The 16,448-nt window shown below is 45.8% G+C and overlaps 2 protein-coding genes across 2 annotated transcripts in view; both read right to left on the bottom strand.

Annotated features, from left to right (window-relative positions):
* gfra2b (GDNF family receptor alpha 2b) overlaps positions 1-10,406 on the bottom strand; it is a 34,659-nt gene extending 24,253 nt beyond the window's left edge. The window contains exons 1-3 of the mRNA XM_063014692.1: positions 10,291-10,406; positions 9,783-9,915; positions 6,266-6,614 (exon numbers count right to left, since the gene is read on the bottom strand). Of these exons, the coding sequence (XP_062870762.1) occupies positions 6,266-6,614; positions 9,783-9,915; positions 10,291-10,406 (598 nt within the window). The remainder of the gene's footprint in view (positions 1-6,265; positions 6,615-9,782; positions 9,916-10,290) is intronic.
* Positions 10,407-12,657: 2,251 nt separating this feature from the next.
* Positions 12,658-15,714, bottom strand: LOC134332432 (beta-microseminoprotein-like). Its single transcript, XM_063014078.1, has 4 exons — positions 15,632-15,714; positions 15,033-15,126; positions 13,868-13,985; positions 12,658-13,194 (listed from the first exon to the last, which is right to left on the bottom strand). The coding sequence occupies exons 1-4, from the start codon at positions 15,632-15,634 to the stop codon at positions 13,083-13,085; spliced, it is 327 nt and encodes a 108-aa protein (XP_062870148.1). The 5' UTR covers positions 15,635-15,714; the 3' UTR covers positions 12,658-13,082.
* Positions 15,715-16,448: the final 734 nt, after the last annotated feature.

Raw genomic sequence — 16,448 nt, 5'->3', positions numbered from 1 at the left:
TTCTGCTAAAACAGCAAGAACTGGAATAAATAAATAAAAGAGGTGGGTGACATTTTAACGCGGGCGCTTCTGTACCAGTCTGCGGTGTGATTATGGGCGTCTGAGAGGCTTTTAGTGCCCCCGCGCCCCCGCGCCCCCTCCAGACACCAAACACAACCGTCAGCGGGAACCGAGAGGTGCGTGTGAGCTGCCGACGTTTTTAAACGACGTTCCTTTATAGAAATGAAATCCAGCGCGCCGGCGGCGTCCGTCCATCGTTCCTGCAGAAGCTCAGACCCTCCGTACAGCCCGAAAAATACAGATCAAAGAAATAAACATCAAAGACATAAAGATCAAAGGAACCTGTCGGGAATTAGCCCCACATGATTGAATATACTGTATATGGTCTGATGCCTCTTTTTTAGAGTCTGATACCTCTTTTCAGAGTCTGATTCCTCTTTTTTAGGGTCTGATGTCCTTCTTTTTAGGGTCTGATGCCTCTTTTCTGGGGTCTAATGTCCCTTTCTTAGGGTCTGATGCCTCTTTTTTAAGGTCTGATGCCTCCTTTTTAGTCTGATGCCTCTTTTTTAAGGTCTGATGCCTCCTTTTTAGTCTGATGCCTCTTTTTTAAGGTCTGATGCCTCTTTTTTAAAATCTGATGCCTTCTTTTTAGTCTGATGCCTCTTTTTTAAGGTCTGATGCCTCCTTTTTAGTCTGATGCCTCTTTTTTAAGGTCTGATGCCTCATTTTTAGTCTAATGCCTCTTTTTTAAGGTCTGATGCCTCCTTTTTAAAGTCTGATGCCTTCTTTTTAGTCTGATGCCTCTTTTTAGAGTCCGATGCCCTTTTTAAGGGTCTGATGCCTCTTTTTTAGAGTCTGATACCTCTTTTCAGAGTCTGATTCCTCTTTTTTAGGGTCTGATGTCCTTCTTTTTAGGGTCTGATGCCTCTTTTCTGGGGTCTAATGTCCCTTTCTTAGGGTCTGATGCCTCTTTTTTAAGGTCTGATGCCTCCTTTTTAGTCTGATGCCTCTTTTTTAAGGTCTGATGCCTCCTTTTTAGTCTGATGCCTCTTTTTTAAGGTCTGATGCCTCTTTTTTAAAATCTGATGCCTTCTTTTTAGTCTGATGCCTCTTTTTTAAGGTCTGATGCCTCCTTTTTAGTCTGATGCCTCTTTTTTAAGGTCTGATGCCTCATTTTTAGTCTAATGCCTCTTTTTTAAGGTCTGATGCCTCCTTTTTAAAGTCTGATGCCTTCTTTTTAGTCTGATGCCTCTTTTTAGAGTCCGATGCCCTTTTTAAGGGTCTGATGCCTCTTTTTTAGAGTCTGATACCTCTTTTCAGAGTCTGATTCCTCTTTTTTAGGGTCTGATGTCCTTCTTTTTAGGGTCTGATGCCTCTTTTCTGGGGTCTAATGTCCCTTTCTTAGGGTCTGATGCCTCTTTTTTAAGGTCTGATGCCTCCTTTTTAGTCTGATGCCTCTTTTTTAAGGTCTGATGCCTCCTTTTTAGTCTGATGCCTCTTTTTTAAGGTCTGATGCCTCTTTTTTAAAATCTGATGCCTTCTTTTTAGTCTGATGCCTCTTTTTTAAGGTCTGATGCCTCCTTTTTAGTCTGATGCCTCTTTTTTAAGGTCTGATGCCTCCTTTTTAGTCTAATGCCTCTTTTTTAAGGTCTGATGCCTCCTTTTTAGTCTAATGCCTCTTTTTTAAGGTCTGATGCCTCCTTTTTAAAGTCTGATGCCTTCTTTTTAGTCTGATGCCTCTTTTTAGAGTCCGATGCCCTTTTTAAGGGTCTGATGCCTCTTTTTTAGAGTCTGGTGTCTCTTTTAAGGGTATGATGCCTCCTTTTTAGGGTCTGATGCCTCTTTTTTAGAGTCTGATGCCTCTTTTAAGGGTCTGATGCCTCTTTTTTTAGAGTCTGATACCTCTTTTCAGAGTCTGATGCCTCTTTTTAGGGTCTGATGTCCTTCTTTTTGGGGTCTGATGCCTCTTTTCTGGGGTCTAATGTCCTTTTTTAGGGTCTGATGCCTCCTTTTTAGAGTCTGATGCCTCTTTTTTAAGGTCTGATGCCTCCTTTTTAAAGTCTGATGCCTCCTTTTTAGAGTTTGATGCCTCTTTTTAGAGTCTGATGCCTCCTTTTTAGTCTGATGCCTCTTTTTAAAGTCTGATGCCTTTTTTAAGGGTCTGATGCCTCTTTTTTAGAATCTGATGCCTCTTTTAAGGGTCTGATGCCTCCTTTTTAGGGTCTGATGCTTTTTTTTAGAGCCTGATGCCTCTTTTCAGAGACTTATTCCTCTTTTTTAGGGTCTTATGTCCATCTTTTTAGGGTCTGATGCCTCTTTTCTGGGGTCTAATGTCCTTTTTTTAGGGTTTGATGCTTTTTGTTGGGGACCAAATAAAAAGAAAGACTCGGCTGTGTGGGTTGCCACTGCAACAGAAACTCCTCCCGTTTACCACTATAATGGAACAGAACGCCTGGATCACAGTCAACGTTCCGATTCATCCCAAACAATTCTAACAGGGTTGAGTTCAGGGCTCCGGGTTCTAGTGCGACTGAATTTGCTGAAGCGTAGCAGCATTACGCGCCGCTAACAATCACCCCAGCCGTCTGTAAACGATCGCCGCGTCCTCCAGATTAGCATTTTTATTAGCGCTGGTTTATTGATCTACAGCTTCTGTAAACGCTCCCCGTAATCCATCACGCGCGCTAACGAGAGCCGCCGCTTCATCTGCATTTAAAACCTGGTATCCGTGGTGAGGATCCTGCGTTAATTAGAGGAATTATGGGATGGCGTGTTGGTGGGGGAGGACGGCCTGGACGGAAAAGCTTTGACGCTCGTTTATCCCTCCGCTGAGCCCGGAGTCGAGCTTACAGCGCCGTAGCTCTTAACTTTTTATTACTTTCATGTACGTGTGTGTGTGTGTGTGTGTGTGTGTGTGTGTGTGTGTGGGCGAACACCGAGGGCAATTACGTAATTACCGAGTCTCACGGTGCCGCCTCGCCTGTTCCTCTCTAAATCCCTGTTTCCAGCCGTCCATGCTAATTAGGGGATTATATCACGCTACACTAGCGGCGGAGTTCGAGTCTGTTAGCTGGTCTGTGGATGGATGAACGTGGTGCTTTTTATCGGATCTGGTCCTCATACCAAACCTGGACGCCTGTCCTGATACTACCCTCCTATTTCTATCCAGGATTGGGACCTGCGCTGGGCGGCACTGACAAGTGCACCTACCACCGGCTGGGCTGTTTCCAAACATGTTCAAGTGGGCGCCTGACCGGCCGATAGCACCACTGAGAAGGCAGCAGTTGACGTTCCGGTTCATTCCAGAGCTGGTCAGGGCTCTGATGTTCTCCTTTTTGGAGTCTGATCTCCTCCTTTTTGGGGTCTGATGTTCTCCTTTTTGGGGTCTGATGTTCTCCTTTTTGGGGGTCTGATGTTTTCTATTTTGGGGTCTGATGTTCTCCTTTTTGGGGTCTGATGTTCTCCTTTTTGGGGTCTGATGTCCCTCTTTTTGGAGTCTGATGTTCTCCTTTTTGGAGTCTGATGTCCCTCTTTTGGGGTCTGATGTTCTCCTTTTTGGGGGTCTGATGTTCTCTTTTTTGGGGTCTGATGTTCTCCTTTTTGGAGTCTGATCTCCTTCTTTTTGGGGTCTGATGTTCTCCTTTTTGGGGTCTGATGTTCTCTTTTTTGGGGTCTGATGTTCTCCTTTTTGGAGTCTGATCTCCTTTTTGGGGTCTGATGTTCTCCTTTTTGGGGTCTGATATTCTCTTTTTTGGGGTCTGATGTTTTCTATTTTGGGGTCTGATGTTCCTCCTTTTTGGAGTCTGATGTTCTCCTTTTTGGAGTCTGATCTCCTTTTTGGAGTCTGGTCTCCTCCTTTTTGGAGTCTGATGTTCTCCTTTTTGGAGTCTGATGTTTTCTATTTTGGGGTCTGATGTTCCTCCTTTTTGGGGTCTGATGTCCCTCTTTTGGGGTCTGATGTTCTCCTTTTTGGAGTCTGGTCTCCTCCTTTTTGGAGTCTGATGTCCCTCTTTTGGGGTCTGATGTTTTTTTCTTTTTGGGGTCTGATGTCCCTCTTTTGGGGTCTGATGTTCCTCCTTTTTGTGGTCTGATGTTCCTCCTTTTTGGGGTCTGGGTTCTAGTGTGGCTGAAACAGGTCAAGAAAGCCTCAGTAGACATTCCGGTTCATTCCAGAGCTGGTCAGGGCTTTGTGCAGGACATGCTTTGAAGAAATGATCACTACATCCTTATTACTTTGATGGTTGCCTGCTCAAGTCCAGCTTATTCTCTGAGTCCTTCCACAAGTCCCATGACATGCGGGCGCCTCATCAGATGCCCAAAATAACGGAACTTGAGGGACGTAATGTGGTTCAGGAGCTATTTTAATGTTCTGGCCGTCTGCACACCCACTGCAATTCTTGACCTGGAGACCAGTCTTCCACCTTCCACCATGATCTCCAGAACCTCTTTTAGAAACGTGGCATCAGGGTGCACCAAAAAATGCACAGAATTTATTTCAGATAAAAATTTAATGGTTCAGACGATCCTCCGACCCAGAATTTGGAATTGGGAACACTGAACACTCTGGGACGCAGCGGGACGCCTGACTTCAGTCTGGAGAGATGAGATGAGTGATGGATGGATTCCCCCGGTGGAGGGAAGAAAACAGAACCCATCCGGCTCTGCTACTAAATTTGGGGGCGCTGTCGGTAGTTCCTCTCCCAGCATGCATCTGTGTGTCATGGATCACCCCGAGACTCTGGAATTTAAAGCGAGGAAACAAAGCAAGAGCGAGAGAATGAAGAGACGTTTGGTAAAGCGGGCGTGGTCGGGCTAAGATCGGGTGGTCTTCTTCTTTTTTTTACCCAATCGTTGCCGCCACACCCACCCCTGATCGTAGGGGCCCGAGTCTGTCAGCCGCCAGTCACTTCTTTTCACCTGTGAGTGACGGGGTCTCACAGAGAGCCGTATGGCGTACGGTCGATCACACGCTGATGTTTGTGATATTTCCATTTTTTACGCAGGTGCCTCGACCCGCCAGCAGAGGGGGCAACACCAGCAGCGAGGACAGACGTGACGCACATGAAGAACCTGGTGTGAGCGAGTCCGTCATACCTCACTGTGAGGAACAGCGTTTAAGGTGAGAGAGTTTGTGGTAACAGTTTGGGGAAGGCTCTTTCGTGGTTTGATGATTTTGGTGTGGTAGAATGGAGCCCTGACCTCAGCCCCGGTACACATGTTCGGGGTGCCTGGCCTGACCAATGTTCTTTTGACTACACACTTCCAAATGTGGTGAAAAGCTTTCTCAAAAGATAAGAGCCTGTTATAGTTGTAAAGGGGGCGGAGTCTCAACAGGACATCCAATAAGCTCGTGATCAGGCGTCCACATCAAAAACTCATCTAAACGCCGGCTGATTTCTCTCTCCCAGCATGCACCTGTGCTTCTGTACCGAGGTACTGACAGTCCAGACAGAACACTCCACACCAGAAACAGAACAAAACTGAAAAGAGCTGAGCAGAAAAGAACAGAACAAAGCAGAACAGAACAAAATAAAACTGAAAAGATCAGATCAGAACAGAACAGAACAGAACTGAGCAGAACTGAACAGAACATTAGAGAACGGAACAGATTAAAACTGAACAGAACTGAGCAGAACAAAGCAAACCAGAACAGAACAAACAGCTGAGAACAGAATGAAACTGAGTAAAGCAGAACAGAACCAAACAAAACAGAGAAGATCAGATCAGAATGGATCAGAACAGAACATACTAGAATAAAACAGAACTGAACAGGACAGGGCAAAACAGAAAAAAACAGAACTGAGCAGAACAAAACAGAACTGAGCAGAACAAAACAGAACAAAAAACTACATAAAACTGAATAAAGCAGAACAGAACAGAACTAAACAGAACCAAACAGAATTAAACAGAACTAAAAAGAACTGAGCAGAACAGAACTAAACAGAACTAAACAGAACTGAGCAGAAAAGAACAAAATAAAACGGAACTAAACAGAACTAAACAGAACTAAACAGAACTAAACAGAACTAAAAAGAACTGAGCAGAACAGAACTAAACAGAACTAAACAGAACTGAGCAGAAAAGAACAAAATAAAACGGAACAAAACAAAAGAGAACAAAGCAGAACAGAACAGAATAATCAGAAGGTTCTGTAAAATGTAAACTGGTCCCTCACCCTGACCCCCCTGACCCCCCTGGAGGACCCCGGACCTGGTTCAGGTGACCAGTACCTGTCAGACCTGGATGATGTAAATGCTCCACTCACCCTCGTTGAGGCTCATGTGGATGGTCCAGTAGCTCTGCAGACACTGCAGCTCCTTCTTCATGCCCCTCTTACAGTGGCAGTGGTGCAGCGGGCTCTCCTGCAGGACCTCCAGCGCCACCTGGCACTCTTTATTCTCCAGCATGGCACCGCGGTCCCGACCCACCAGGCACTGGCGCATGATCCGGAACCGCGAGCTGCACTGGGCGTTGTGGTTACACATCTCGCTGGCACGTAAACAGTCCATGGGTGCCGTCCACCCGGCGTCCTCCAAACCCACCACCACCTCATCTGTGAGGAGAGAGGAGAACCAGACGTTCCTCACCGTCAGAACCCGGAACACTGACGTCACCTGAGGACACGATGTGTGGCCAAAAGTATTGGGACGCCCCTTTTAATATTTAAATTTACATGCTTACAGTCACTAACAGCTGTAATAAATCAATCATATGAAGGAAATGAGATGCTTCCAACAGTTTAGGGAAGGCCCTGACCTCAGCCCTAATCAACAGCTCAGGGATGAACCGACTAACATCAGTGCCCAGCCGTACAAACGCTGCCATCTGTACTACCAAATGGGCACAAATTCCCACAGACATGCTTCAAAGTCTTGTGGTATACTGTTTGTTTTAAAACGAGACGTTCGACAAGCTGGGGATCAGGCGTCCAAATTCTTAAGCCCTGGAGTGTTAAATGTCCAGATTTAGTTCCTCGATCAGTCAGATTCTGTAACGAGGCACCTGACATGAGGACCGGCTGGGGTTCAGGTACAGAATCACGTCCTTCTAGTTTCCCAAATATGGCCAGGAGGGGAAGCACAGAGGCACAAACGACTGACAAGTCGGTTCCTCTAAATTAAGCGTATTGAGTTCTTATTGGCTCCAGGTGGATGTGATTCTATTCATCACGGTTTCTTCCTCACAGGTTTGCCACCTCCTCATTTGGCAACCTGCCTTTCTCTGAGCCGTGATGCCAGGCTCTGTCCGGTCTGGGCCAGCTGTCCCAAATGAGGCGCAGCGACACTTTTCCGAAGCGGGCCCCACGTATGGATCCACGCTAGGTGCAAACAGTGCCAGTTTGTGGGCTGGGGTGTGGCGCCGCCTGTGCGTTGCCGTCTCCGGTTTATAATATATAAAATAAATGACACGTTTTCAACCTTTAAGGCCTTAATCTGGGATTAATTGGAATGTCACTTGTGAGCCAGGCCGTCTGGTCCAACTCTAATATAAGCACAAATTCCTATAGACACACTTCAACATGTAGTTAAAATCCCCTACAGAAGAGCTGAGCAGTTGTGTGTGTGTGTGTGTGTGTGTGTGTGTGTGTGGGAGGGGGTACATTGAGGTGGGATGACCACCAAGCTCATGGGCAGGTGTCCACATACTTCTGGTACCAACAAACCCTGAAATGACACAGCAGGGTGGTGCAACAGGTGGCGTGGGTTTGATCCTTGAAGTAGGTCACTGTCTGAGAATTCCGGCAGGTGTATTCTCAATAAAAAATTCACCCAAGTGTTAGAGTGCAGGCTCGATTCCCGCTCTGCATCCTGTCCCAGCAGTGGTCGTCGGAGTTTGGCATGTTCTCCCAGTGTCTGGGTGGTACGGGTCGCTTTTGTTTCTTCGCACCTCCGAAGTGACACAGAAGGCGGATCGTTCGCATCAACTCATCATTATAAGTGACTAAGTGACTGTAAGAGCGAGTGGGTACGCGTGTGCTGCACCCTCCTCTGGACTTCATGCACCCGGTTCATGCACTCACCGCAGCCCTGATCAGTGGTTACATTCTAAGTCCGTGTTAAATAAGGAAATGATTCGTCCAAAGAAGCTTTTAAACGAGTGAAATGCGTCGTGAATACGGTTGCGCGTTTTTGACAGCCGACCCCGGTCTCCCCTGTAATTCATTCATTCATTCAATCATTCTCTCAGTGTCTGTTTTACCACATGTTTATCCTGGTCAGGGTCGCGGTGGGTCAGATTCATTAGGCAAGAGGTAGAAAACACGAAAGCAAGAAACTTACACGAACACGGGGAGAACATGCAAACTCCACACAGAAAGCACCCGGGGAATCGAACCCAGACCCTTCTTTCTGTGAAGCGACAGTGCTACCCCCTGCACCACCGCCCCCCCCCCAATCATTTAAAATTAATAAGCAGTCTTATATAAGCATATATTTTATTAATATTATTATCATTGAAGATGTCGCATCAGCACAAGCCGCATTAAACAGGTCTGACATATTTGCATTAAAGAAATTTAATAATTAATTTAATTCTTTCTAAAATATCTCATTATTTCTTTATATTTCTTTATTTAAAGTTGTGCAGGACTGTATTCAAGCAGATTAAATATTATAATTTATTTAAATATTAAAACTCACCCAGGAGAAACAGAAGCGCCAGAAAACCGAACAAAATCATGATAAAATCCACACAAAAAAGCTGCTGCGGTCCGTTCAGATTAAACCAAATTAGACATTTCCACTTCCCATTCTCACTGGCTTTTCTTTAAATATAGCAGATCCAACAACAACCCGAGCCGCCCCGGTTAAAATCCAGAATCAGATTCAGAACCAGAACCAGAGACGCTGCTGATACAAGAACGATCAGAACTGAACGGCTGAGGTTCGTTCCAGCGCCGCATCATCGTGTGAGGATCCGAACCTCGATCTCCGAATCATCCGACTCGAGTCCGATCAACTTTTTCTGCTCAGCTTTTCTGGCATGTTGGAGTCCAGCGCGGTCGCTCCAGAACTTCTGATCCTAATTCAGACCCGGAGCTCCATCAGTGCGCACCGGGTTCCGCGGGAACGAGCGAACCGGACCGAGATGATCAGATTCAGTATCAAGGTTCAGAAGAGAATCAGTAATAATCACACCCATCCAGGGTTCTAGGTTCTGGGTTCTCTCTGTCTTTCTCTTTCTGATCTGGATCGCGTCCCCTGGTTTTGCTCTTTTTGCGCTTCAACCCAAGTGGCGCGTCTCCGCTGCGTCCTGCACAGAATATGGAGCGCCAATGGGTTCATAACTCAATAACATCGAGGACGGAAGCGGAGCGGAGTGGAATTTTCGAGGCAATTCGAAGTAATTCTTATTAGTTTTTAACTTGTTAGCTTGAACATCATTCTGCTCAGGGTCTCAGGGGGTCCAGTGCCTTCTGTAACAATGGGCACGAGATGGCACAGGATCCAGTTTACCGGTTTATACCTAAGCAGGGACCTTGACTCAAATCAAGTCCACAAGTCTTTACAATTCTTTGAAGACTTTGAAGTGTGTCTGTGGGAATTTGTGCCCCATTACTAGTACCAAAGAGAGTTTGTATGGCTGGGAACTGATGTCGTCTGATCAGGAATTTCTCGATCGATGTTCCAATTCATCCCAAAGCTGTCCCAAAGAGTGAGAATCGTCCAGTATCGGCGCCCAACTTCATGAGTGCTCTCGTGACCTGTCGGGCACAAATTCTCACAGGCACACAGGTGCACAAGTCTTTACAATTCTTCCTCGTGTAATTTTAGCTAGCGCACCTTTTCCGCCAAGTGTTCAACTGCTAATCGCTTCTTTTCAGGGTTCAGATGGCGCAGCGGTAAAACACACCAGGGCACCATCTCTCGAGCGGGGACTGCTGTAGTTACGCCCTCTACTGGCCGGTCGATGGTGCTGCACAGGGACGGGGGATAACGGAGATCAGTGCATGACTCTCAGTACAGGTGAAAAGAAGTGGTCCGTACTGCACACACGTGTTGGATGGGGCATATGTTGGTCAAGACTCTCCTCAGTCAGGAGTACGGTCGAGGAATTGGATATGACTAAATTGGGGGGAGAAATGCAGACATGGCTACTTTCGTATATAAAGCACCCAATCAGGCTTGTGGCACCTATGAGACTCGAACCCGAGGCTCCATGTTGGTGCTCTGCCAGCGTTAATTAGATAAACTAACAACTGTTTCAACAGACTCAGCTGTGCATCAGCCAGTAGGGGGCATAAGTGCACTGTAATTGAAATGTCAGCACCGGTGTGCTAGCGTCTTTTACCTTTGTGCCACCTGAGCGCCACAGCTGTGCCCGCCAACGCAGAGACGCCCAGCTTCCAAGTTTGTGTCTGTGGTGCTACCAGCCTGCCTGGGCGCCCAGGAGGCGAAATTTGGCATGTCTGATAAATGGAAGGTCAGGTGGAGGACAGCAACACCGACTCCTGCTGGTGGTAAAGGCGCTGACATGAGTAGTAGAGGAACACATGAGGCGCAGGGTGACTCCTGCCTGCTAGGCCCCGACCCTCGGCCAGCGGCAGGGTGGTGCAAACGTCAGTGAGATTGTAAGAGGGAATTGGAAATGACTAAACTGTGAGACAAACAAAACCGCTTCATTCATACTCCGCCGAGCCTCGAGGAAGCTAATTACAGAGAAACGGATCTTACGCAAGCATGAGCGCGGACGCGACTGTGGACGTGGTGGTTCTACCATAGGTATTCCGCCGCAATAAACATTTCCCCCTGGACTCCGCCCAACAAGCTCCGCGTCTCCGGGATTGACGGGCGCAAAATGGATTCTGGGCCCTTAAGGCTAAACACGGTGTGTTAGCGGGTCGATGCGATGGTGAGCGACTGTCATGAGTGTTCCGTCGCCGTCGCTAAGCGCCGTACATCATTTTCATCGACGGGCCGCACCGGCGCTCGGGAGAGAAACGTCTCTGTGTGTTTGTGTTCGCTTCGATCGATTTTCCTACAGCGGCGAACCGATAAATCCTTACGGATCTAACGACGACACGAGGAGTCAAAAATCAATGACCCCCCAACTCACACACACACACACACACACACGCACACTCACACAAACACACACACACTCACACACACTCTGTAAACGACCTGATAAAAGCTACGAGATGAAAGAACCTTCAGGTCCCACTGAACGAAACGTGTTGAGTTTGGAAAGACAGAAATAATTCCATTTCATTTCATCTACCGAATGAACCTGGTCAGGGTCGCGGTGCTCCGGTTCCCCCAGGCTTGTCATTATACATATACAGACGTTCAGTACAACCCTAACCCTAAACCCCAACCCTACCCCTAACCCTAAACCTAATCCTTAACCCTAAACCCTAACCTATTCCCTAAACCTAATCCCTAAACCCTAACCCTAATCCCTAACCCTAAACCATAAATCCTAACCTCTAACCTAACCCTAACCACTAACCCAACCCTATCCCTAAACCCTAACCCTAATCCCTAACCCAACCCTAAACCCTAAACCCTAACTTCTAAACCCTAACCCAACCCTAACCCCTAACCCAACCCTATCCCTAAACCCTAACCCTAACCCTAACCCCTAAACCCTAACCCCTAACCCAACCCTAACCCCTAAGCCAACCCTAACCCCCAACCCTAACCCTAACTGCGTCCCTGGAGCAGAGCGGGTTAAGGGTCTAGCTCAAGGGTCCAACAGTGACTGAATGGCAGAGCCGGGATTCGAACTCTCAACCTTTTGATTGACAGCTCAAAGCCCCACCCACTTGTCTAAACTGTTGGGCAGGAACACCCCGGACTGGGCGCTGATCCCGTCCCCCGTCCTCAGACAAAGCTGCTGAGATTCGAACCCGGATATCTGGGTGGCTCGCCAGCGTCACAGACTTCCAAAAGTATTGGGACACCTGACCATGAGGTTGGTATTAAAACACCTCTGTGTGACCTTCTTAACAGAGAAGCTTCTCACGAGACTTTGAAATGTGTCTGTGGGAATTTGTGCCCATTATGTAGTGCCAAAGAGTGTTTGTATGGCTGGGAACTGATGTTGTCTGATCAGGAAATTGTCAGTTGGTGTTCCGGTTCATCCCAAAGCTGTTGAGTGGGGCTCGTCCAGTATCGATACCCGACCTCACTAATGCTCTCGTGACCTGTCGGGCACAAATTCCCACAGACACAGGTAAAAGCTGTGAATGAGAACCAGCGTACGAAGAGCGACAGATTCTCAGGTCGCCACCCCGTCAGATCAGAATCGGATAAACGAGGTTCTAATTAACGTCCCTTTCAGTCCGGGCGCCTCGGAGACGCAGATTTAATTAACACGTGCTCGTTACGCCGGCGGGAAACGAAGATAATCTTAATTAATTTTTACATTTTATCCATAAAACTTTTTGTGTCATTATCTGTTAGCTGGAGCTCATTATGAGTTTTATGATGCTTTATTATGCGCGTTATTATGCGCCGTTTGTGTGGCACAGCGGTAAGGTGACTGAACGGGCACAAATTCCCATAGACGTACTCCAAAGTCTTGTGAGAAGGTCACACAGAGGTTGTTTTATTTTAATCCTGTTTGTTTCGGTCATGCATCCAAATGCTTTTGGCCACATAGTGTATAGAGTTCCTAGCTGACGTTTTACAAAATCAAACCAGAACCAAACCGTCGCTTTCGGTGTGTTTTATTCAGTAATCAAACCACAAGCTATCATCCAACATATTTTAGTGTTTTATTTTATTACACCTGCAGGGAATTATTTATAATGTATTTATAATTTATTTATTCATAATTTATTTATTTCATTATTTATTTTCTTTATTTCATTATTTATTTTCTTTATTTCATTATTTATTTATGTAATTATTTATTTCATTATTAATTTATTTATTTTATTTCATTATTTATTTATTTCGTTATTTATTTCATTATTTATTTATTTCATCATTTTATTATTTATTTTTTATTTCATTATTTATTCATTTTTTATTTATTTAATTATTTATGTAATTATTTATTGATTACTACTAATTATTTTTTATTGCTGATCGTATTTAAACCAAAAGCGTTTAATATTTTATTCCGTTACTCCGTCACTTTCCGACGGCTCCACAAGGAACTGTCGGGTCTGGGTGGATCAGTTTGTAGGTGCAGGTTTTGTAATCGTACTCGATGCTGCAGCCGCTGGAAACTCTTGTCGGCCACCTGAAGAAAAAAAAATACAAAAACTATTAAAAAACAAAAAAAAATGAATACATAAACTGTATAAATAGTTTTTAAAAAGTCACTAATGTTAATAAAAATGAAATAAATAATAATAAACATGCCTGTGCTCAACACCGTAGATACGAGTCGCACAAATCAACCCCTTCACCTCATACTGGACAGATATCATTAATTTCTTTATTTAGATTCACTGGTTTTCAACCACGTTGGTGCAGCGGGTGGTGCCATCGAGTCACAGCAAGAAGGTTCTGGGTTCGAGTCCCTCCTGTGTGGAGTTTTGGTTTCCTCCCACGAGTCGTTCATTGTTAGTTTCTGTTATTGTTCTACACAGACTGAGATCTCTTCAGATTCCCTCAATCTTTCCACAATATTATGACCGGTAGATGGTGACTCACTGTCTACCTTTTTCCTTCTTTCTTTATTTCTCTCTCTCTCGCTGTACCCTGTGTATTCTTCCACCACTCGTACCAGCAGCGTAACAGAAGGTGACGTAGCATAAATATTGAAATTAAATAACATTTTTGTTTATTATAGACAGTAAAACGAGTTCCTGTTGTGGCCGAAACAGCGACAGCGTCAGTAGGTGTGTTTGTTTGGCTTTTCGTTGTGGGTGTGTCGTTTTGTTCATAAGTATTCGGTAGGTTGTATTTACCCGTCACAGCAGCTCATGTAGCTGGACGTGCACGAGCACTCATTGCAGGCGCTGTTGGTCCAGGTGGACCCGACCGGGTGCCAGGTTCCATCTTTCCAGTCCTGACAGTGGGTGGCACCTGGTGAAGAGCAACAATCAGACATCACCACACCGGCATGGCACGAAGAGATAAACTGTACAGCCAAAAGTATGTGGACACCATTTCTAATCATTAAGCTCAGGTCTTAAGGTACTGGACTAGTCTTCATAATATAAGCGGTTCTAACCCCACTACTGCCAAGCTGCCACTGTTGGACCCCTGAGCAAGGATGGCAGCACGGGCCATTTCACATCAGCTGTAATGAATTCATGTCTGGATTTCTCTGTGTATTGAGAGTTTCAGGTCGCATTTCTTAACGCAGCGGCGGACTGTGTTAGGTGACAATGGTTTTCTAAAGTTCTCCCAAGCCCACATGGCTTTATTTATCACAGTAGCATGACAGTGTGGTCAGAGAACTCAAGGGTCACGCAGATTCATCAGTGGTTTCCAGCGCTGCCCCACACAGACTGAGATCTCTCCAGATTACCTGAAGCTTTTCACAATATCATGTACGGTAGATGGTTTAAGAAACCTTACCAGGCCATTTTATTTTGGCTGGACCTATCTTACTGGATTCTTTCTTTCCTTCTGTCTTTCCTTCTTTTTTCTTTCTGTCTTTCTTCCTTCTTTCTTTTTCTTCCTTCCTTCCTTCCTTCCTTCCTTCCTTCCTTCCTTCCTTCCTTCCTTCTTTTGTACAGATTTCTCTGTGTGTAATGAGAGTTTCAGGTTACATTTCTTGATGCAGCGGCGGACTGTGTTAAGTAACAACAATTTTCCGAAGTTCTCCCAAGCCCACGTGGCTTTATTTGTTGCAGTAGCGTGACAATTTCTCATGCTTTGCCGTCTGAGAGCTCAGATTCATCAGTTGTTTCGGGCTTTGCCCTATACAGACTGAGATCTCTCCATAATCCCTGAATCTTTTCACAATATCATGTACGGTAGATGGTGAAACACTAAATTATTACAGAAATTGTTTTAGTGGCACAAGATTTCCACAGGCGTACTCCAAAATTGGATCTACAGTAGCGATTTTAGCTCATGCTCAGGTGTCCAGATACTTTTGACCATGTGGTGTTTCATACGCACCCATTTTCAGCAGCCCACGAAAGCAAGCAGCGTGGATCAGTGGGACCAGAGCGAACAGCACGAACGCCGCCAACGCCATCCTTCTCAGAGTGGCCTGAAAATCAGAAACAAAGGTCCGACGGAACTTTGATCAGGACCAGGTCACTATGATCACAGCAGGGGGCGACACAAGGGGGCCACAGTCTACACATAGATAAACTATATAGCCAAAAGTATTGAGACGCCCCTGTTAGTTACTGTTGCTAACAGGTAAAATAAATCATATCAAGGAAATTATGTCTCCAACATGGCTGTAACAGTTTAGGGAAGGACCTTTTCTGTTCCAGCATGACTTTATAAAGACATGAAGAAAAGCTCTGGAATGAACCGGAACATCAACTGATCAGTGCCCAGCTGGACAAATGCTGTCATCTTTGAACTAAACAGGCACAAATTCCCACAGTCTTCTCAGAGGAGCGACTGCTGTCCATGCCACAGACTACACAGACGTCGCTCAGTTTTAATAGAGACAAAGGGGCGTCTGACGAGCTCACGGTCAGGCGTCCGAATACTTTTGACTCAGTAGTTTCATATTTGATGATAAGTTAATATAAACTCACCATGAGTGAAATCCTGGAAGCTCCGACGTTAGAAGATCTCTCACCAGCAGCAGCTTCAGGTTCTTCATTTAAACAGAGAAGAAGGAGGGCTGAAATTTGGACATCACCAATTCCGCCCCCCCTCTTCCCAACCGCCCCCTCCATACGCCTCCTGTCAGTCCGAAATTCCGGACAGTCATGTGAGTGACCGCAGGTTCATTCAGATAAACAAACATCCTTATCTGATAGTGACCATCACAACTTCTGTTCAGGTCTCATTTAGGATGGGGGTCCACAAACTTTTTACCATCTCTATTTACCCTCCTGCTGACCCCCCGAACCCCTGCCCGCCCACACCCCAACCACATCGCCCCCCTCCAGCTCTGTACACACATATACACAGATCAGCCATAACATTATAACCACCTCCTCGTTTCTACACTCACTGTCCATTTTATCAGCTCCACTTACCATATAGAAGCACTTTGTAGTTCTACAATTACTGACTGTAGTCCATCTGTTTCTCTGCATACTTTGTTAGCCTCCTTTCACCCTGTTCTTCAATGGTCAGGACCCCCACAGGACCACCACAGAGCAGGTATTATTTAGGTGGTGGATGATTCTCAGCACTGCAGTGACACTGACATGGTGGTGGTGTGTTAGTGTGTGTTGTGCTGGAATGAGTGGATCAGACACAGCAGCGCTGCTGGAGTTTTTAAATACCGTGTCCACTCACTGTCCACTCTATTAGTCACTCCTACCTAGTCGGTCCACCTTGTAGATGTAAAGTCAGAGACGATCGCTCATCTATTGCTGCTGTTTGAGTCACTCATCTTCT

Source organism: Trichomycterus rosablanca, chromosome 18 (assembly GCF_030014385.1).
Source record: "Trichomycterus rosablanca isolate fTriRos1 chromosome 18, fTriRos1.hap1, whole genome shotgun sequence".
Classification (NCBI taxonomy): domain Eukaryota; kingdom Metazoa; phylum Chordata; class Actinopteri; order Siluriformes; family Trichomycteridae; genus Trichomycterus; species Trichomycterus rosablanca.
Note: the sequence above shows the minus strand (reverse complement) of the source record. Positions and strands in the feature narration are given on the sequence as shown.